The 22,469-nt window shown below is 43.4% G+C and overlaps 1 protein-coding gene across 1 annotated transcript in view; it reads left to right on the forward strand.

The window, feature by feature from the left end:
- The window catches only part of itgb3a (integrin beta 3a), a 22,564-nt gene extending 1,170 nt beyond the window's left edge, over positions 1-21,394 (forward strand). The window contains exons 3-15 of the mRNA XM_076264996.1: positions 374-578; positions 1,282-1,534; positions 1,794-1,956; positions 4,794-4,955; positions 5,079-5,174; positions 8,858-8,947; positions 9,743-9,877; positions 10,652-11,081; positions 16,137-16,359; positions 16,696-16,796; positions 17,100-17,222; positions 19,612-19,778; positions 20,114-21,394. Of these exons, the coding sequence (XP_076121111.1) occupies positions 374-578; positions 1,282-1,534; positions 1,794-1,956; positions 4,794-4,955; positions 5,079-5,174; positions 8,858-8,947; positions 9,743-9,877; positions 10,652-11,081; positions 16,137-16,359; positions 16,696-16,796; positions 17,100-17,222; positions 19,612-19,778; positions 20,114-20,188 (2,223 nt within the window). The 3' untranslated portion in view covers positions 20,189-21,394. The remainder of the gene's footprint in view (positions 1-373; positions 579-1,281; positions 1,535-1,793; positions 1,957-4,793; positions 4,956-5,078; positions 5,175-8,857; positions 8,948-9,742; positions 9,878-10,651; positions 11,082-16,136; positions 16,360-16,695; positions 16,797-17,099; positions 17,223-19,611; positions 19,779-20,113) is intronic.
- Positions 21,395-22,469: the final 1,075 nt, after the last annotated feature.

Consider the following 22,469-nt stretch of genomic DNA (forward strand, 5'->3'; position numbering starts at 1 on the left):
CATTACATTATATTACATTTAGCAGACACTTCTTGACCAAAGTGACTTACATATGTCAGCTATATTACAAGGGATCACATTGTCCCCGGAGCAACTTGGGGTTAAGTGCCTTGCTCAAGGGCACAACAGTGGAAGCCGGGAATTGAACCGACAACTTTCAGGCTACTGCACGCTAGCCCAGCTCCTTAACCACTACACTACCACCGCACCGCAAATATAAGTACTGTATCACAATGATGACATACCAGCCGAGCTTCTCCTCAATGGAATGTGTGTCTGTGTGTGTGTGTGTGTGTGTGTGTGTGTGTGTGTGTGTGTGTGTGTGTGTGTGTGTGTGTGTGTGTGTGTGTGTGTGTGTGTGTGTTGGGGTCAGAATTTTGGGCAGGGTGGCTCCGGCGGTTCCCGCTGTAACCTGAAGAAGAACCTTGTGGATGCTGGCTGTGGGGTGGCCTCTATAGAGTTTCCCACGAGCAGCATGACCATCCAGGAGAGCCGCCCACTCAGCAGCAAGGCGTCAGGGGCCAACCAGGACGTCACTCAGATCCAGCCACAGAAAATCCACCTGACTCTGCGACCCGGTAAGCCCAGGCCTCTAGTGCCACCAGGAGCCAAGGGGGCAGAGAGATTGGAGGGAGATAAATTAGTTGTCTGAGAATCACAAAGAGAAATGGAGAGAGGCAGGGAGAGAGAGAGAGAGAGAGAGAGAGAGAGTTTTTACAGTTGCTAGACATAGAGAGATTCAAGGGGCCTTGCAAGCTACTACTCATTAAGACAATAAAGCCATTACATCAAGGAAACTTGCAGCATAACTAATGAGTCTAACTGAGCCACATTCTACAGCCCAGCCAAGTGGATCAGTTTATCCTTCATTAATTTGTATCTCTCTGGGTGTATGTGTGTGCGTGCCTGCACGTGTGCGTGTGTGTGTGCGCGCGTATAAATATGCTGGTGTGTTAATGACTGTATATAGAGTATATAGAGTTTTTGAAATACCAAGGTCCAGAGAACAGTGAGTCAGTGGACAAACAAATTGGGAGGGGGGAAGAGGGTGTATGCATTCCCATGAGAATGTGCAGAAAAAACAAACTTTTCAACACTCATTTCCTGTTACTGTTAAGAATATTTGTAGCTGTCTTAGAACTCGTCCTGTGCCAATCACGATCCTCCGTCATATAAAAGTAAGTGATGACACATCTAGAGAATGCTACAAGTACTGTATTTCTCTTCTTCTTTCTTCTTCTCTCACTTTCTCTCTCCCTCTCTCTTCCACTCTTTTTTCAGATGATGCCAAGCGATTCACCGTTTCAGTCAGACAGGTCGCTGACTATCCAGTTGATCTCTACTATCTGATGGATCTCTCGTACTCGATGAGGGACGACCTGATTCGACTCAGAACCCTTGGCAATGACCTGGCGGCAGCTGTAGGCAAACTCACCAGCAAACTCCAAATGGGCTTTGGTGCTTTTGTAGACAAGCCTCTCTCGCCCTACATGTATATCTTTCCAGATGAGGCCATCGAAAACCCCTGCTATGGGTAAGCTTGTCCCTGATAACCTTCCAACAACACCCAGATCTACACTGGAAGACAGATTCCTTCCTTCAGTTGAGCTATCAATAGGACACACTAGGCATTTGATATAGTTTGGTATGCTGCTGCTGTATATTAAGCCAAGCTGTAGCCTCAAGCTAAACATAAGCCCAGAAGAAGAGGTATGTCAACTGACTGCTGTTTTGCTACATTCAATTATTAACTCTCTCTCTCTCTCTCTCTCCGGTCTTGTTGGGACTTGAAGGATTGGGAAGACATGTTTGCGCCAGTTCGGCTATAAGCATGTGTTGTCTCTGACGGAGCAGGTGGGGCGCTTCACAGAGGAGGTGGGGAAACAGGAGGTGTCTCGCAACAGAGACTCACCCGAAGGTGGCTTCGATGCCATCATGCAGGCTGTGGTCTGCAAGGTAATACCATACTCCTCTGCACACTGATTTCTCCTGGTCCACTCATCCCTTGAGAACTACACATATTCATGCACAGGCAAGTTAAGACACACACACACACACACACAGCCCTGTCCCACTGCCTATGAATGTACCCAGACATGTCCTGTAGATGCATGTCCTGATTGGGCAACAACTAAAAGTCCTGTTTTATAGTTATCATGCAAGATTCATTGTGTAACCACAGTTGCAACATCAGAGTGTCAGACTGATCTAGAATCTCTTCACTTAGAGAGCACATGGTGCTTTCTTATCCACAATGTGTAAATGGGTGGGTTAAGCTAACTAAATTCTAACTAAGAATGTGTGATGGTCACATAGTGTCTGGTCAAGCAGTCATAAAATCAACACAGTGATGAAGCCCAAAATGAAACCATTGTGTTTGTACAACATAGACAAGTCAGACATGGGCAAATATTGTTATTGTACTGTCTCAACAGTGCTACAGACACTCGAAAACTTTTTTCAACCTTCAAATCGCTACTCAACCCTCAGATGCCTCCTCCTCCATCCAGCCTTACTGCAGATACCCTCGCCTCATTTTTTACAAACAAAGTGGCGGCAATCAGCAGTCAATTCTCTACATGCCCACTCAACGCATCAGACTCAGATACCGCACTCCTACAACCTCTAGAGACTGCTAGATCATCTTTTTCAGCATTCACGCCTCTCTCCGAGAATGAAGTATCTAGACTCCTGACATGCAGCCGTCCTACCACATGCTCGCTGGACCCTATACCTACGAGCCTACTTCAGTCCATCAGCCCGACCATCGCGCCAGCTATCACACACGTGATCAATGCCTCGCTAACCTCTGGCACATTTCCAACAGCGTTCAAAATGGCCCGGGTAACACCGTTACTTAAGAAAGCTTCTCTCAACCCTGCTCAAGTCGAGAACTACCGCCCTGTCTCACTCCTGCCTTTCTTATCCAAAGGCATTGAACGAGCAGTCTCCAAACAGGTCTCTGACTTCCTTTCACAGAACAACCTTCTGGATCCAAATCAGTCTGGGTTCAAAAGCGGCCACTCTACCGAAACGGCTCTGCTGTCTGTAACAGAAGCCTTAAAAGAAGCCAGGGCGACCGCTCGGTCATCAGTACTCATTCTGCTTGACTTATCGGCTGCCTTTGACACGGTTAATCACCGCATCCTTCTCTCTATACTCGCTAACATGGGAATCTCCGGTTCTGCTCTCTCCTGGTTTGAATCCTACCTCACAGGACGCTCGTTTAACGTATCATGGCTTGGTCAGCTATCTGCACCTCACCATCTCACCACAGGGGTCCCCCAGGGCTCAGTACTGGGCCCCCTTCTCTTTGCTATCTACACCACCTCCTTGGGACAGATTATCCGTTCGCATGGCTTCTCATACCACTGCTATGCAGACGACACACAGCTCTATCTGTCCTTTCCACCTGATGACCCCTTGGTTTCAGCACGGATCTCGGATTGCCTCTCAGACATAGCTACATGGATGAAGGCACACCACCTCCAGCTGAACCTCTCAAAGACTGAACTGCTGGTCCTCCCAGCTAAACCTATCATACACCACGACATCAACATCAAATTTGACTCTCTGTCTGTTTCACCTACCAGGACTGCAAGAAATCTAGGAGTTGTTCTCGACAACCAACTAAACTTCTCAGATCATGTTGCCTCAGTCGCCCGGTCATGCCGTTTCGCACTCTACAATATACGGAAAATCAGGACTTACTTAAATCAAGATGCCACCCAACTTCTGGTTCAGGCAATAGTCATCTCACGACTCGACTACTGCAACGCCCTCCTGACAGGTCTCCCAGCCTGCGCAGTGAAACCACTTCAGATGATCCAGAACGCGGCGGCGCGCCTGGTCTACAACCAACCCAAGAGGGCACATGTTACCCCGCTACTCATCCAGCTACATTGGCTACCTATGGCGGCCCGCATCAAATTCAAGGCTCTAACGCTTGCCTACAAAGTAGTCTCCGGTTCTGCTCCCACCTACTTGAATGCCTTCATACAGACATACGCTACCTCCAGACCGCTGCGCTCCTCAGACGAACGACGTCTAGCTCTACCTCCGGTACGCTCAGGCCAATCCAAACTTTTCTCATCTGTTGTTCCTCGCTGGTGGAACACACTGCCAGTTCCTACAAGGGCAGGGACATCCCTCTCCATTTTCAAAAAACTCCTGAAGACCCAGCTCTTTAGAGAACATCTCCTCTCATAGCAACACTTACAACAAGTCTTGCTGATCCTAGCACTCACCAGCCGTCTTAAACTGACACGTAACTGTTAAAAACAGCACTCACTGATGCACTTATTCTTACTGTACTCTAATGTTTTTTAAATTGTCCTAATATTGTTGAGAATTGCTCTAAAACTTAAACTGTTTACCATGTTGTTAGTCGCTTTGGCTAAAAATGCGTCAGCCAAATGTAATGTAATGTAATGTAATGTAATGTTTTATTGTTAACTTACCTGTTGTGGGCAACATGAAGAAAAGCCAGTTTGTCACTTTTGCAAGATATTTTCATGGCAACAAAATGACAAAAACTAATGATTAGGCACATTATATAATTGTAAATTCAGCAGCAGATATTAAGGCAGCATCACACATTATTCCCTTTGTGTTTTTGCATGCATGAAAAGTGCATATATACTGTATACTATATACTGTAGGTGTGTATATTGCATAAAACAAAAAAATATTTTCAACCCAGTTGGTGGGGTCTGTGACATAGACTGAACTATCCCCAATGGGCCCATGTAGAGCATGTAGATCCATAGAGTCTCTTTTTGTGCTCCTGCCAGGATAAGGTGGGTTGGAGGCCTGATGCCTCTCACCTGCTGGTGTTCACCACGGACGCTAAGACCCACATCGCTCTGGACGGCCGTATTGCCGGAGTCATCCAGCCTCATGATGGGCAGTGTCACCTGGATGAGCTGAACAACTACTCCAAGTCCACAACACTGGTCAGTAGTTTGTGTTTGTGTGTATGAGAGAGAGAGAAAAAAAAGAGCAAGAGAGAAAGAAATGTTGAGATTAGCATACTCTGTGTGCGTGTGTTGGTTGTAATAGTTGTGTCTACCCTATAGGATTATCCTTCCCTTGCTCTTATCACCGAGAAGTTATCTGAGAATAACATCAACCTCATCTTTGCAGTGACCAACTATGTGGCGCCACTATACAGAGTAAGCTGACTTCTCACAGTCATCCACTTTCTTTTCCCATCACAAAACACAAATACAAGGCAGCAAACAATGTGTGTTACTGTTGCATCAGTATTGATAACTATATATAGTTAAGTACATGCATGATATTGGTGCTGACGTAAATTGCTTTGTTAGCATCAGATTACATTTTGAATTATTTTTACAACTGATCCACCAAGTTCTACTCCCCATGCTTAGTGAAAGACTATTGGACATTGAAAATACATTCTACAACACCAAATGTGTAAACAAATGTGTAGGCAGCTACCCAATTATGAACTTGAAATAGATATCTAGGTGAGTCTTTCCACTTTCACTTTGCCTGTTTACTAAATTTCCTGTTTACCATATCACATCAGAGAGTCTGTAGAAAAAACATAATCGGAATCAGATTTTTGTATCTCCGTAATGAACAATGTTGTGAAATACCAATTCATCACCGCACCAACATTGACATTGATCATGTCCGATCTACTCTTCTGCACTCTATCACACCTGCTGCTCTGCCGACAGTCACTCAGTTCTGGAATAGTTCCTTCTTTTAAAGAGACAAGGGTTACACCTTTGCTTCAAATCCAACTAAATTGAAGAACAATAGACCTGCCTCCATTCTTCCTTTCTTGTCAAAGGTTATGGAGAAAGTAGTCTTCAAGCAAGTCTGTGACTTCCCCTATCAGAACAAACTTCTAGACCCTAAGCAGTCTGGTTTCAAGAGTGGCAATTCTACTGAAACTGCTCTTCTGTCTGTAGAAGGATTGAGACTGTAGACTGAAGGATTGAGAGCAGTCCTCTGCTCAGTTATCCATATTAATTCTACTTGACTGATCTGCAGCGTTTTGACACTGTAAACCATGACATTCTCCTTTCTCCATCTGAACTGGGAATTTATGGGAAAGCTCTTAACTGGTTTGAATCCTACCTTAACCCTACCTAACTTGTAAGGTGTTCGGGTCTGTGGGACCCGTTTTCAATGTTTGCTAAAAGATAAATGTTATTTATTATTTCTTCTAACTCAAACTCATCGGCCTTGGCTCATGTTCATGTTCTAAAAAATAACTTATTTTCAGTGACTGCACATGGTACACAGGTTTGTGACACTAATAGACAAGAGACACTTCAACAAACAGACAGCCATCCAACCACAGGACACAATATTCACATAGTACCCACAGGGACCATCAGCTGCACTCAGATATTGCACAATGCCCTATAGGCATAACCCTAGATAGATAGATAGACAGATAGAGATAGATACTTTATTGATCCCCAAGGGGAAATTCAATTAACCATAACCTGGACAAGGAGCATGGCTGTGGGCTTACCACGGCAGCAAGAGGCTGACAAAAAAGGGAAGGGTCTGGGCACACCACACCAATGTGAAAACACACAAGACACATGATGCACAGCAACTAAAAGGGACAGTGAGAGGACAGCACTACCCGCTTTGGCCCAACAGCTTGTTTCCTGCACAGAGAGAGAGAGGGAAACAGGTCACTTTGGTTGTTGTTGGCAACAAGCTCAAAATAGACGTGTACACACAATAAACAAACATTGGGGCAAGGGCTAATGTTGCCAATCACTCGCCCCCAACAGTAAGATCCAAAGACAACACTACACAACACACGAACACAGCACAAGCACGAACACTCGGAGTGAGGTTGCCTACCTTAATTAGATACGAAGCAGAAGCTCGAATCAGAGCAAATTACTGACCGCTGAACCATGAGACAAACGCACCACAATGTAAAAGAGGGAGAGTAGATGTAGCGCAAATAATGTGCTGAAGTCACATCATGCAGATTTAAACAATCTCCTAATTCTGAATAGTTCCTCAAGCACACCCAACAGGACAGCACCAGCCCAAGCAGCCTGCTGCTCCCACGCCACTTCCAGAAAGTAGGTTCTCCACAACAGGTGGAGAATTGGGAGACATGCAGTCAGCTGCCTAGATACAGTATAACGTGGCAGGTGCCGCCTGGTAATTGGCAAAATGGTCCTCAGCTAGTCAACAATTAAGAGTGAGAAGGGGCGGAGACCTATCCTGTTACACTTGTTTTCTCACAAAAAAACGAAAATGATCATAAATGTGATCTCACAGGGGTAAATGGCAAATATGAAATATAAATTATGTCTATATAATTGGTAGTTGAGCTGAAGTAAATATCTGTTATCAAGTATTTTTACATAAATTGTTATGGCTGTATTGATTTAAAGCCTAATAATGTGGTGGGTCCACCAGACCTGGGAACATTGGTTGACTAACAAAATTATGAACACCTTACAAGGGTTAAAGGACATTCATTCAGCGTATCATGATCTCACCACGGGTGTGCCTCAGCGATCAGTATTAGGGCCCCTTCTTTTCTCTATTTACATTGCTTCCTTGGGTGAGATCATTCGCTCCCATGGATCTATACAGATGATACTCAACTTTTCCCATCTGAGGAATTTACCGTTTCTGATCGGATTTCTGCATGCCTTATATCAAAGTCCTTTTAGGCAACTCCCTCCACTCGGTGGCCATATTGCAACGCTTTTTGGGCACTTATCGGGCATCTATTTCAGCAGAAATGCGCGTGCGCAAAGTTTCATGACACCAATCTTGCTCCAGCAGCGAGATCACAACACATGATTGGCACGATGTCTTCACAACACAGCACATGATTGGCTCAATGTATTCACATGTCGACGTTTTGCCGCAGAAGGGGTGTGATATGTGTAGACAACTGCCATATTGGTGTTACAAACTAACCCCATGCATTTCTATGGAGGGTTTTTTGAGTGCTGTGTCTCCTTTTTAGAACGTCTCTACTTATATTAAGTCTTATATCTCAGTCTGGATGAACATTGGCACCTTCAGCTTAATCTCTCCAAAACAGAGTTTTTGGTGTTTCCAGCTAAGGCTGCTATTCCCCAACAGATTAACATCCAGCTTGACTCAGCACATAACTTGGGCGTCATAATTGATGACCAACTTAACTTGTCTGAGCATGTAGCCTCAATTGCAAAATCATGTCGGTTTGTCTGACAATATTGGACACAGATTCCACACAACTTTTTGTACAGGCCATGGTTATCTCCAAACTGGACTCTTGTAATTCACCGTTAGCTGGTCTGCCTGCTTATGTAGTGAGACCGTTACAACTCAACTCAGAATGCTGCAGCACAACTGGTCTTTAATCAGCCAAAGAAGACATATGAAACTCCTCTCCTAGTTACTCTCCACTGGCTTCCTATTTGGCCAGAATTCAATTTAAATCACTCACTTTGGCTTACCGGATCTGCTCCCTGCTATTTCAATTTCATGATCCAGCTTTACATACCCAATTGCCTATTCGACTAATCGAGTTTATTGCAGCCCTACTTCTCAATGTATTAAGCTAGGCTGGGATAGGAAAAGGAGACTAAAAATAATAAAAAAGTTTTAAGGGTGGAGCAAATGTGGCCTTTTTTTTTAGCACAGACCTAATTAGGATGTGCATTTTTTTTATGTTAGATTAAGAGATAACCTGCAGCAGATACATTGAATTCAGCTAAGATTCCACTGAAGCTGAAGCCACAGAATGCTTCCTGACACAAACACACACACACACACACACACACACACACACTCACTCATCTCTCTCTCTGTATCTCTCTCTCTCTATCTCTATCTCTCTCAGAACTACAGTGAGCTCATTCCTGGAACTGCGGTGGGGACTCTGTCAAGTGACTCTGCGAACGTCATCCAACTAATTCTGGATGCATATGCAGTAAGGAGCAGCACTACCCTGTACCACATCTCTAACCATACACATTCCTATGTCCGATGTCCCATACCACATCTTTAACCATACACATTATTATGTCCTATGTCCCATACCACATCTTTAACCATAAACATTCCTATGTCCTATGTCCTATACCACATCTTTAACCATACACATTCCTATGTCCGATGTCCTATACCACATCTTTAACTATACACATTCCTATGTCCTATGTCCCATACCACATCTCTAACCATACACATTCCTATGTCCTATGTCACATGTTGTCAAGGACTGCTTGGCTCAAAGCAGACCTGACATAAAATGGGGGAGACCAAACCGTAGTGTTCAATATAAATACATGTTTATTTGGATAAATAGAAAAGTCAGTATAATGTATAAAAGCAAAGGTTCGTGCAAAGTGTGTCTAGGGGAAATTATTAAACAAAAACAAAACGCGACGAAGACGGAGGGAGCTCCTAGCAAAGGGCTACATGACCGGCGAGGGCTCTCTCCAGGCTCTCCCCATCGGAGCAAGCCACAAAATGAGTGAAAGGCCAAAAGAGCGTCCATGGGAAACCCGGCCTTCTTATAGTCCAGCCCATTAACTATTAGGCGCCACCCCTGCACTCAGCACCCTGCAGGAGACAGGCAGGCAACACATACTGTAAAATAAAGGGGCGGAGCCCCAAGAACAGTCAACAGGGTCATAACACATGTGCTAATGAAATCATCAACACTTTTTTTTTCACGTTGTTTGGATCAATGTTCATGTCTTCTGAAAATGTTTACTTCCAGAAAATCCGCTCTAAGGTTGAGCTGGAGCTCTACGGGCTTCCAGAGGAGCTGTCTCTCTCCTTCAATGCCACCTGTCTGAATGGAGAGGTCTTCCCTGGAGTCAAATCCTGCTCTGGACTTAACATCGGCGATACAGTCAGTACTGATTTGTTTGTACAAAATAACCAGTAGCTAGTAACGTATATATACAAGACATAATACAGTTGCTTTACAATGTTAATCTATTCTGCTCCAGTGATTCCTAATAAGGCAGTGTACAACTGAGTTTATAGAATGTGTATTTTGTCTGCTTATTCACCCTTTAAAGGAATTATCCGGAGTAAAATGCACTTTAGATCAATTTACGGATGATTGGGAGTACATACGTTGAGTTGACATCAAAATCATGTCATTCGGATGTGTTTTGCGAAAGTTCGATTTTACCGTTTTTAGTCAAAACTCGTTAGCGTGGAAGTGACCCGGGCATGTCATTTCTCCGCTACAAAACGCTATTTTTATACCTCTTCTCCAGTTCCAAACAACATTACACTTACGTGGTAGTGAGTAGAGGGTCCCTAAAGCCAAACCGAAGTATCCCGAGGTCTTTATGTGGTCGGATAGAGAGTCCACAATGAATTTTTATCAAGCCAGTACCTTTCCGGAAATGTTGCTGCTGCAGCTGGCATCTTTAGGGGAAAGTCCGTAGGAGTCGAAATTACATGCCCTGTTCACTTCCAGGCTAACGAGTTTTGACTAAAAACGGTAAAATCGAACTTTCTCAAAACACATCCAAATGACATGATTTTGATGTCAACTAAACGTACATCCATAAATTGATCTAAAGTGCATTTTATTCCGGATAATTCCTTTAAGTGTGCTTATCGACACCCACATTAGTTCATTTATATGAATTCCCTCCCTCACCCACAGGTGTCCTTCAGCATCGAGGCCAGGCTGCATGGCTGCCCCAAGGAGAAGAACAGCACGTTCACCGTCAAGCCGGTGGGCTTCAAGGACGCGCTGGAGATCACCGTAGACTTCATCTGCGACTGTGCCTGCCAGAACGCCGCGCAGCCGGCCAGCCCAGCCTGTCACCACGGCAACGGCACCTTCGAGTGCGGCATGTGCCTGTGCGACGCCGGGCGCCTGGGCCCGCGCTGCGAGTGCTCCGAGGGCATGTACCATTCCACGCAGACGGAGAGCTGCAGTCCAGAGCCCCGCGTGCCCGTTTGCAGCAACAGGGGCGAGTGCGTCTGCGGACAGTGCAGCTGCCGACCCAGCGATTTCGGCAAGGTGTGGGGCAAATACTGCGAGTGTGACGACTACAGCTGCGTACGCTTCAAAGGAGAGCTTTGCTCAGGTGGGCACGCACACACACACACACACACACACACACACACACACACACACACACACACACACACACACACACACACACACACACACACACACACACACACACACACACACACACACACACACACACACACACACGACTCATGTATGCAGTGGCATAACAAACCAATAGTGGGCCCAGGTGCGAGAGCGCTACACGGGCCCCATACCAACATTCTTTGGCCCAGGATGAATTAACTCTGATACATGCAATACACATTAAGGGTGACTTCAATTGTTTAATGCAAAGGGCCTGAGGCACCGAAATACTTTAGTAGTAGTAACACACGACTACATAGTAGTAACACACGACTACATAGGATCCATTACATGTGAAAACATTAAAAATAATTTTATTAACAGCCTGCAGGCCAGGGTAATCTAATATTACTGCATTAACATCAACTCGCATGGAATTATGGGAACACTCAATGCGCTCAATGCACCTCTTCAACCCTCTGCTGAAACTGCAAGCGTAGATTGCTTGCTTATAAACTCACACTGCGCAGAAACAAAACTTAATGTAGCCTAACTTATTTAACCGTGCAGAAACCAAATAAAATCATTCATATGCATACAATCCCCAATATGCGTGAACTAGGCCATTAGAAGAAGTCCATCTTACGAGCCTTTCGTTGTGCAAAATCGTTAACGATGTTCCCAATATTTAATGCTCTGGCTCTCGTATTTTCAATGGACAGGATAGCTAACTCACTGAGCCTCTCCTGCCCCATGCTGCTCCTTAATAAGTTTGAGTTTGGGAAAAGAGCGCTCAGCTGTTGCCACAGTCATAGGCAATGTCAGAAACAACATGAGAGCAGTACACACTTTCCCGAATGTGGATGTTACACTGTCATAATCTACCACCAGCATTTTGGCAAGTTGAAAAATAGATGACTTCTGTGAAATCTCTGCTTTAAAGCAAGACCTGAATGAGAGGAGTTGTGTTGGGAATGTCGGTGCAATGTCCCTGCTATAATGGTCTGACAAACGTCTTGCCTTTTCAAGCAGTTCATCATCACCTGCGAGTTGAAGGGTCATAGGACGTAAAGACTCAAACACATGACAAGTTTCCCGCATACTTGCAAATCTTTGGGAGAGCTGACTGATTATGATGTCCAGAGTTGCATTAAATACCTGCACTTTGAAGTATCTCTCTGCATCGGTCAAGCGCTCATCTTCCGATAGTTCGTCAAAGTGACGCTTCACTCTCCGTGCTCTAACATTTTCAAATGTACTCTGAACCCCCCATTTATTTGCGAGCGTCTGCGCTGTAGCCTTGGCCTGGTCAAAGGCACGCCGGTAAGTCAGAAAGGACCTGTATAGAATTTTCCAGCAAATGCATTGCGGGGGTAGCGACGGGCCCCGGGAGGTCACGGGCCCTGGTGCGACTGCACTTGCTGCACCTATAGTTACGCCACTGCATGTATGACTCACACAGGAGTCACACATCACACACACAAATACACTTATATCCATATTTTCAAGGACCATCTTTCTATTTACATTCTATGGAATCGATTGTCAGTTGTGCTGTAGAAGATCACAGTGAATGGTGTGCATTTCTCTTACTCGTGTTATTTGATAGACCTGGGAGGTCTTTGTCAAACATCTTTGACCGACACCAAAACAAAAAACAGATATACCATTTCCTGGTATATAGGACTCATGATTTTGGGCTGTAATGTTGATGGGTTTACTCATGCACATACTTAATTGTTCTGGCAGGCATAGCCCCAGTACAGCACAGTGCATTTGGGCAATGCACAATTAATGGAGGTACATTAGATACATTAGATAGATACATGATGTGTGACTTGGTATCCAGTGATTAATATTATTGAACATGCAGAATACAGCTTGACCTTGGATATTTTTCTTCTTAAGCGGAGCAAAAAGCCTGCGGCGTTTGGGAGAGGGAAAACTCTGTCCGTAAGCTAATAATCAGCGCTGGGAAAGGGTGCTGGATTTCCACTCTGCTCACAGCAAGAGCAGAATCCTGACATGATTGCACACTAACACACATCCTTGTCCCGCAGTCTCTAAATGGCATGCCTAGACCCCACCTCGTAATCGCCGCGATAAATCCAAAGTCATGAAAATGTGATGCTGGGTAAAATGAAGTGATTGAGTGCTGGCGTTGAGGTTTAGACCCCGGAGCCCAGAGCCAGCACAGACGGGTCTATTCACGCTGACTCCAACCCCCCATCCTTGCTGTGTCCTGTCCTCAGCATTCTTTGGGTGAAGGGGACATCTATTCCCATGGACACACACAAACACACTCGTCTGGTGTTTGTTTTTTGGGTGTTTTCTTCACATGGTTATTAGCAGTTTGGCTCTTGTCTTCCCCTTTTTCCCTCGAGTCAGGGTCTTTTTTTCTGAAGTCAGCTGCACCCTACTGGCCCTGGTAGACATGGGTGTATGATAGGGAGAGAGAGAGTAGATGGAGAGTGTTTGTGTGTGTGTGTATGTGTGTGTGTGTGTGTGTTCATGTGTGCTTTATATATATAGTTACAAGGTGACTTAAGGACATGGAATGGCACCCACTTACCGATGTCTGTTATGTTGTCAGTCTTAAAGGGACACCAGGCAAGCCTGATGCTTTTTCTCTACGAAACTCCCCCTCGCTCGGTCTGAAGCTCTTTTCCTTTTCTTTGTGTCTTCCGTCAAGGGTTTTCGCTGCTTCTTCGCCGGCTCTGCCATTATACAAATGTTTGCAACAATCTCTAGCGTTTCATTAGCCTGCCTCTGTGCTGTAAACCAGTGTTTCCCAAAGTCTGGGTCGCGACCCACGAGTGGGTCGCAGGAGATTTTATTTGGGTCGCCAGCACAATTGATGTTGTGTTATAGGCCTAACTGATACCATTTGTCATTTGATACCAGGAAAGCTAACAGTTTTCTATTAGGATGTAGATTGTTAACTACCACAGTCACGGTTTTGTCATAAAAGCTCATGAAACTGGCGCATGAAACTGGGGGACGAACGCATCGCAGAGGGGGTGCCAGCATGGATATCTATCTCTCAAAATGAAACCGTTCTGTGGGGCGCCTGCCATGTACCTCGCAGTTGCAAACTGCAAGGGACATGAATCCGCCTATTTGCACGAACATTAATAGATACCAGCTCCTCAACTTTACTGATTAAAATCTAGTGACCGTGCTGTCAACTAAAGCAGACATCCATAGACCGGACATAAGGCCATTCAATTTGCATACAGTTTCGATTGCAGATGCAATCTTTAAAGTTAATAGCAACCTCCTCACATTCTTATTTCTGATTTAAAATGCACAACAGTGCATTATAGTCTACAATTTAAATGGGCATTTTAAACACTATTCCTCTCGTTTTCTACCTCGATAACTCCAAAGTAAAGGCGTTCCGGCTATTGCGCAAACGCCTCTTGTTCTGATATAACGACTATACAATATAATATAATACAACAATACAATATAACGACTTGAGTTATTTGCTGTTTACATTGGAATTGACGTCCACAGTGTTATAGACACATTTGTCTGCAACGCAACGTAGCCTACAACATTTTTTTTTTTTTAGAAATACAGGAACAGCTTATGCTGACGAATGACTATTGCGCAACATGCGAGAATTTCCCCTACTCTCGGATGCGCATTAAAACGTATCTTTTCAGTAGTCATTTCCAACTTTTCACGCTGATGGTGCTTAAAATGCAACACAACCGTATTCAAAGCAGGGATCCTATAGCAATGTATGGTTGGGGGAGGCATAGAAAAGTTGGAGAACCTGTGGCCTAAAAAAACAATATTGGTGGTGGCAGGGTAGATTTGAAGTGAAATGGGTCGCGATGGTCTGTCATTTTTGAAAAGTGGGTCGCCAGAAAAAAAGTTTGGGAAACACTGCTGTAAACTGATCCTGCTTCGGTCGGCGGGTAGGATACACAGAACTTGCAAGTGGGATATTCTTCCTACAGGCAGTAGGGGCGGGCGAGAGAGCCTTCATTCGCCCCGTAATGAGTCATTTAACCATATACTGACTTACGAAGATGATTAATTAACACGAAAATGTTGCCTGGTGTCCCTTTAAATACAAACAAACTCTTTTGTGTGTGTGTGTGTGTGTGTCTGTGTGTGTAGGCCTATGCCTATGCTTGTGTTTTCCTGCTTTTCGAACTGCTGCCCTGTGGCTCTGTTTGTCTCTATCTCTGTTTCTAGCTCTCTCTAAAGCAAGGGCAGGATTCAGCAAGCATTGCTCCAGGCCACATAAACACACACAGCCAAAGGAACTCCAACATGCACTTTGAAGTCCCTCACTCACTCACTCTCACTCACTCACTCACTCACACATTCACATAAACTGGGAAGACTGGAATGATTACATTCCTCTGGCTGACTGCCACTAGTCTAACCCCCCTTTTCTCTCCCTCTACTCCACCTCTCTCTTTTCCTCTCTCTCTGACTTCCTCTTTTCCTCTGTCTCCCTCTGTGTGTCCTTCCCTCTGAAGATGGCTTGACTCTGGTCTCTGAGTGTATGAGTGACAGAATGGTGTAGGCGGAATAGATATTTTATACCCCTGCAGAATTTGATCAGTTTTGCCATCCTGTGTGAACTTCTATGATCATGTGCATGTGTTTGTGTGGGGGAAGTGCCTGTACATTAAGGGTATAGGTCACAAATGTCATGTATTCAACAGCAAACCTTTGTCTCATCTTCTACCTGTGGACTTCCCTTGCAAGTTCATCAACCAGAATCTATCAGACTTAAAAAGCATACGTCATGTGTCCTGTTGTTGTTGTTGTGTGTGTGTCTGTGTGTGTGTGTGTGTGTACAGTGTACCCTGTCTGTGTCTGTATATGTTTTTGTATGTGTATGTCTGTGATTGTATCTCTGCCCGAAAGCCAGAGTGTGTGTGTGTGTGTGTGTGTGTTTGCATGTGTGTCTTGTCTGTCTGTCTGTGTGTATGCATGTGATTGTGTCTGTATGTGTTTGTGTGTGTTTATGTGTTTTGCATGTGTGTGTCTCACTCCTTGGCTGCCCTCCCAGGTCACGGCGTGTGTTCATGCGGCTCTTGTAAGTGTGACCCGGACTGGTCAGGAGAGTACTGCAACTGCTCCACGCGCACGGACACCTGCATGTCCAGCGAGGGGCGACTGTGCAGTGGCTATGGAGCCTGCGTGTGCGGCGCCTGTGAGTGCACCGAGCCCGGAGCCTTCGGCACCACCTGCGAGAAATGCCCCACCTGCCGCAGTGCCTGCGCCAGGAAGCAGTGAGTTTTTTTTTGGAAATGAGTGTGAATTAGCCCATTTCACAAGATGGGGCCGCTGTGTAAATCAACTTCCTGTGGAAGAGCACTGTCCCATAGACAGCAAAAGAAAAAGTCCACAGGAAAGACAGAAACAGGAAGACGTTTTACGTTTAAGGTATCATTAACATCAATGAGGCCGGACACCTGGACACTGTGAAATTGGTCTATTAGTGTGTGGGGGGGGGGGGAATTGTGTGAGCTTGAATAAAACCTGTTGAATGAATGAAAGAATTAATGATGTTACTATTTCTGATGTTTGTTCTCTTTGTTTGTGTGTTTGTTTGTTTGTGTTTGCAGAGACTGTGTGGAATGTAAGCACTACAAGAGAGGACCCCTGGTCATGGACAAGAGCTGTAGTCGAATCTGCAGAGATGAGATTGAGCTGGTCGATGAGATTAGTGAGTACATTTCTCTATGCAGTAAAATATCAATTGCATTACAGGAAACATTAATTTGTCTGTGCTCTTCAAAGTCAACTAAAACTCTAATCACATATCAGTATATATTAGCACTGATGCATGAATATACTGTGCTGGTGTATTTGTGTAGGCTTTTCAGTTTACATGTTGTTCTGTGTTGTAATCTTCCTTTTCCTCGTTCTCTCTCCCTCTCCCCTTACCATCTCTGCTCTTTTCTGTTTGAACCCCCCCCCTGCCACCCCCCATCGTCTTGATGTCCATCGCCCCATCCCTCCTCGTTAGTCGCCCGTGACAAGAACATTGCCCAGAACTGTTCCTATAAGGATGCGGAGGACTGCCTACAGACGTTCCAGTACTATGAAGATGCCAGTGGCAAATCCATTTTGTACCTCATTAAAGAGCCAGGTATGCCACTGTGTTCATGGCTATGTGTGTATATATTTATCATTGTTTTGTGTGTTTGCCCTTATGGTCAGGGAACAAAATGGAAGATATTCTCTAATCGTTATGAAATCCATATGAAGACCAACCATTTCCATTACCATTTCACTCTGGACTAGACAGTCGCAAAGCGTGTTAGGGATAGGCTAACATAAGTAGAGAAACGAAGATCAAGCTTGCAACAAGAGGTTGCACAACAAGACCAGATTAATGTGGCAACTACACCCTAAGTTGTGTAACTGAACAGAGTTAGCTGTGGCAGGTCTAGGTCAGATGAAGCACACCATGTTTAGAGTAGGGTGTTCTTGTAGCGTTGCGATGGGTGTGGTAGGTAGCTTGTCCGTATGTTGCATCCCAAACCAGTAGCAGACCAAAGAGGAGCGTGTCAGCAAAAGCCTGGACCTCCTGCAGCTCTCTTTTTACTGCACCATGAAAGAGGCCCGCGTGGCTACGCTGCATTTTCTTTTCATTCCACGGCTTCCTTAATTGGCCTCAGAGGATTATTAATACTCTAAACCCGGCGGGTGGCAGATTGGAGATGCTAATGTTTTTCTTTTCTGCAAGAATAAGGGAAATTATCTGTGGCAGCAGCTTTTAATTAAGCATATAGTTGCTACGTTTTTTTTTAAATGGTAGATTTGTTTTTAACTATTTATGCCTTTTTACTTCAGATTTCTGTAACACACTGCTATGTTGAAAATTGTGTGCAATCTGTATTTTACAACAATTACCAACTTTTCCTTTTATTTCATGTTGTGGATAAATGGAAATTCCCCTGTATGTCTTGAACCTCAACTCTCAGCAGGCAAACTGTTTTTTCTGAATGCATAAACATTAACAGTAATGCTTGAAGCACAGTTATTGAAACTATGTCCATAACACTTGTAGCCAATCAATTTGCCAAGTTTTTAAAATTATAAACACAACTCACTGTTTTACACTCAGTTTGGAATTTTGTTACACACATCTAGCAAAACTGTACACATTGGTGTCTACTTATGCTGTTTTTAGATTTTGCCAGTTGTCTTCCCACTAGAAAGATCTAGTCTTTTTTCCTATAGCCAAAATGATTTTGCTTTATTCTACTCTGCTTTTGTTTTGCATTTGAATACCTGTGTGTATGCATGTTCACATTGCTGCATGTATGACGTACCATTATTGCAAACTGATATGCCCTGCACACACCTGTTTTTATTTGTACTATCAAGTTGTAGTTGGTGATTTGTGTGCTTATTCACGTGATGGTTGTGTGAACTGCTTTGACAAGACTTGTGTGCTTCTGCAAGACATTTATAATGTTTTGCTAGTTTGGTACAAGGATTTGTGGTTAGTGTGTTGTGTTGGTTTCAAAAATGGTGCCTAAGCAATCAGAGCTAAGTATGACTATGTTTTTAAACATTTACCTGACCTTATGTATATTGCCCTGAGTGAGGGTGAGGTGTTTAGCCCAGACGGGCTGTAAACCAGGTGAGTCACTGTCTGTGAGAGGAAATGCCAGAGCTCAATGGCCTACTTTACAAAATGACCATTTAGCTCTTGGGGTAGCTGCCATAACTTGCCATGTTCACTCATTCTGATCTACTGATAGTCCAGAAATGCAAAGGAAGTTGAGTTGGCCCTCAGTGCTAAATGCACATTTGACAATCCAGGCACTGGATCAGAGGCCCCAATGCAATGAGTGATGTAGGCTCTTCAGCTAGTATTTTCGATTACCTTCTATGAGGACAATAATATGTCTGTTTATAATAGTTTATGTTCTCATTGTGTCCATTTTAGTGGTTAAAGCTCTCGTGGGGTTGTTAGGGCCTGTAAGATGACCAATTTAACAAAACAAACAACAAAAAAGTAGCTTAATATACAGAAATTATGGTTTGGTGGACTTCCTGGATGTCTTGACGTGACATCAGTTATGATTACTGAAGTAGTTTTTCATGAGAGACATATTCCTAATGTAATCCTTATTTTTAGGATCATTAGCGCACTGGATGGCACAGTATATGATTTTTACATTTCCTTTGTCACAGTGATCTTAATTTAATTGTCTTTGTGTGTGTGTGTGTGTGTGTGTGTGTGTGTGTGTGTGTGTGTGTGTGGTGTGTGTGTGTGTGTGTGTGTGTGCGTGAATAACAAAGTGAAAAACATGTACACATATTCATCTAAAGCCCTGGCAGCAGAGGACCCTGTTGTGTTGTTGAGTTGTTCCACAGTACATGTAAATTTGACAGCATTCTGACGTACTCAACGTCAATCACCACTGTCCCCTCTCTCTCTCTCTCTCACTCTCTCTCTCTCTCTCTCTCTCTCTCTCTCTCTCTCTCTGTGTGCCCCCCTCCCCTCACTGTCCACTCTGCAGTTTGTCCGAAAGGTCCTGATATCCTTGTGGTCCTGGCGTCCGTCACTGGGGCAATTCTGTTGCTAGGGCTCGCTGGTCTGTTGATATGGAAGCTTTTAGTCACCATTCACGATCGGCGAGAGTTCGCCAAGTTTGAAGAGGAGAGAGCCAAAGCCAAATGGGACACGGTGAGACCCCCCCCCCCCCCCCCCCCCCCCCCACTCACACGGACATATGCATTTTCACACAGGAGCACAGCTGCATTGCACACACACACATTTATAAACATCTGTGCTTATTTTGAAAGTTCTGTTTCGTGGCTTATCTATTTATCTGTGATATAACCTTTGTTTAAAAACATCTGTATGTTGGATAGACAGCGCCCCCTAGAGGTGTAAGCCTATAAATCCAGATACTGTTTCCTGAGTAGTATAACCAGAATGCAGAATACATGTATCATTGTGCGCTCTGCTAATATAAGCATATATCTGATATTTATATATATTTATTGATCTCATTTCAGGGTAATAACCCCTTGTACAAAGGAGCAACCACCACATTCACCAATGTTACCTACAGAGGTGGTACCTCCACCTAATGAAAATCTCAACTTTGTGAGGGAGTTCTCTGGAGCTCTGGACTGGACTGGCCTTTTGCTTTTTACTGCTTGCACCTTTTGATTAAAATATACATTTGAAAATCTGCGCACCAGTGAACTCCTTCCTCCATTTCCACACATTGAGAAGTACCAGGAAGTGTGGTGGAACTACAAAATGCCTAGAAATTCACAACTTTGTCAGGACCAGTAGTATTTCCTGTAACAACAGTAAGCTACCATCATTGCTTCTACAAGTCATGGTGGTATACACCTAGTGGAATTTGCAAGGTGGTATACACCTAGAAAATATGTTGTTAAATACAATGGCTCTTTGAACACAGCTGAATGTAAGATTTACCTTTTGTGGGGCTAAATGCAAAAATGCTCAAAGCTTTTTTCTTAAAACCTGCCATTACACTGTAATTTACTGTTTACAGTTTACTGATGCAGAAATTGTGAGGTCCGAAGTGAACTGCACCATCATTCCTAAATGCCTCTTAAAATTTGAGTAGGATCTACTTTAAGTTGATTAGTTGGGAAGGTGACTAACTTCTGCTGCCACTTTTCTTTAGTTTGAATACAACTTGACAGTGTAATTAGGCCACTGATACAATCTTGGCTCATATACGGAGAACCAAGCTCATCTCGGATGGTTAATGGAATTCGTATTGCCATGGATACAGGGGATCATCTTGATTCTAGGTTTATCTTTTGTACTGTCTTGTTTCCATGGATACTGGAGTTGTATTTATAGTTCAATTCTAGAATATGCCGCTCTGTTGGACCCAAGAATCAGCTTGTCCACCTACATTGTTTTGTTTCTGTTGGAGTTTAGATAGATAGATAGATAGATAGATAGTCTTTATTGTCATTGACACTTTTTGCAAAGGTACAACGAGATTTAAAAGTGCTGTCAACTCATGAGGTGTGCATAAGAACAATAATAAATAGTTTAAAAAAAATCCACATAATAAAAATATAAAAATAATATAAACATATATTGTTTCTTCTTTCCTGTCTCTCCTATCCCAATTTGAAACCGTTGAAGTCACCAGAGGTTGTGTTGACTTATTGTCTTATCATTTTCAATTTTCACCACCAGTTTTTTTTCCAGTTTTTTTTTGGACAGATGTTTTTCTTTCTGAGATGTTTTATACAAGTTCTATTTTTGACACAAGGCTTCTGAATAAAATAGTTTGAAAGGTATTTTTCCAGTTTGTGTGTGTGTGTTTTTTTTTTACAATTATTATTATTTTATTTTTTTTAACATAAATGTAACTCCTACTTACTCTTCATTGGCTCCCTATAGTAGCCAGAATTCAATTTGAATCTCTCACTTTGGCCTATAGGACACTGACTGGATCTGCTCCTAGTTATTTTAATTCAATAATAAAGCCTTACATCCCCAACCGCCCACTGCGGTCTTCTGATGAGCGTCTGTTATGTCGACCAGTCATAAAAACTAGGTCTAATTCAAGCCTATTCCTCAGTGGTTCCATGTTGGTGGAATGAGTTGCCCAGTGCTCTTCGTTCCTGTGGTAGTTTTGGGTCGTTTAAGAGGGGTCTAAAGACATTCCTGTTCAACATGTACTTAGTTGTTTAAGCGCTTATGTGTTATGGTTTGTATAATATTATTTTATTTTAATTAGGCTGTTGATTAATTTGACATTATTGTTTATTATTGATATTCTCCTTAATGTAGTCTTACCATATCATTGTTTTTATATTATTGATTGAATGGACTTTATTGTTTTATTATTGATTTTCCCCTCATTTTCATTGCTTATTTTATTAGGCTATTGATTGAATTGATATTGTTGTTTATTATTACTATTCTCCTTATTATATTTGACCAACATTCTAATCTGTTCCCTGTTCAATTTGAAATATTATGTTGTTTTGCTTTTGTGTCTCGCTTTGGACAAAGGCGTCTGCCAAATCCATAACCATAGCCATAACCATAACCATATTCAAATCCCTCACTTATAGGATGCTTACTGGATCTGCACCTGTCTCTCCATCCAGCTCTACGTCCTCTCTCGCCCCGCCTAACTATTTAGGGCCTATTTCATATTGCTAATGCTATTATTATTATTATTATTATTATTATTATTATTATTATTATCGCAAAAGGTAAGGTGGATATGATAAGACACACATCACAGGGGTCATGCAGCCTAGTCTAACAGGCCGGGCCTTCAGTCTAGGCAACTATAAGGGTCATACTGCAGTTGTTCTCAAAAAACAGAATATTCTGTTCATTATTATTTTTTACCATTGT

This window comes from Alosa pseudoharengus, unplaced genomic scaffold (genome assembly GCF_046254945.1).
Source record: "Alosa pseudoharengus isolate Yale_2024_CS ecotype anadromous, Long Island Sound unplaced genomic scaffold, YU_APseudo_1.1 YU_APseudo_1.1_scf_4, whole genome shotgun sequence".
NCBI lineage: Eukaryota > Metazoa > Chordata > Actinopteri > Clupeiformes > Clupeidae > Alosa > Alosa pseudoharengus.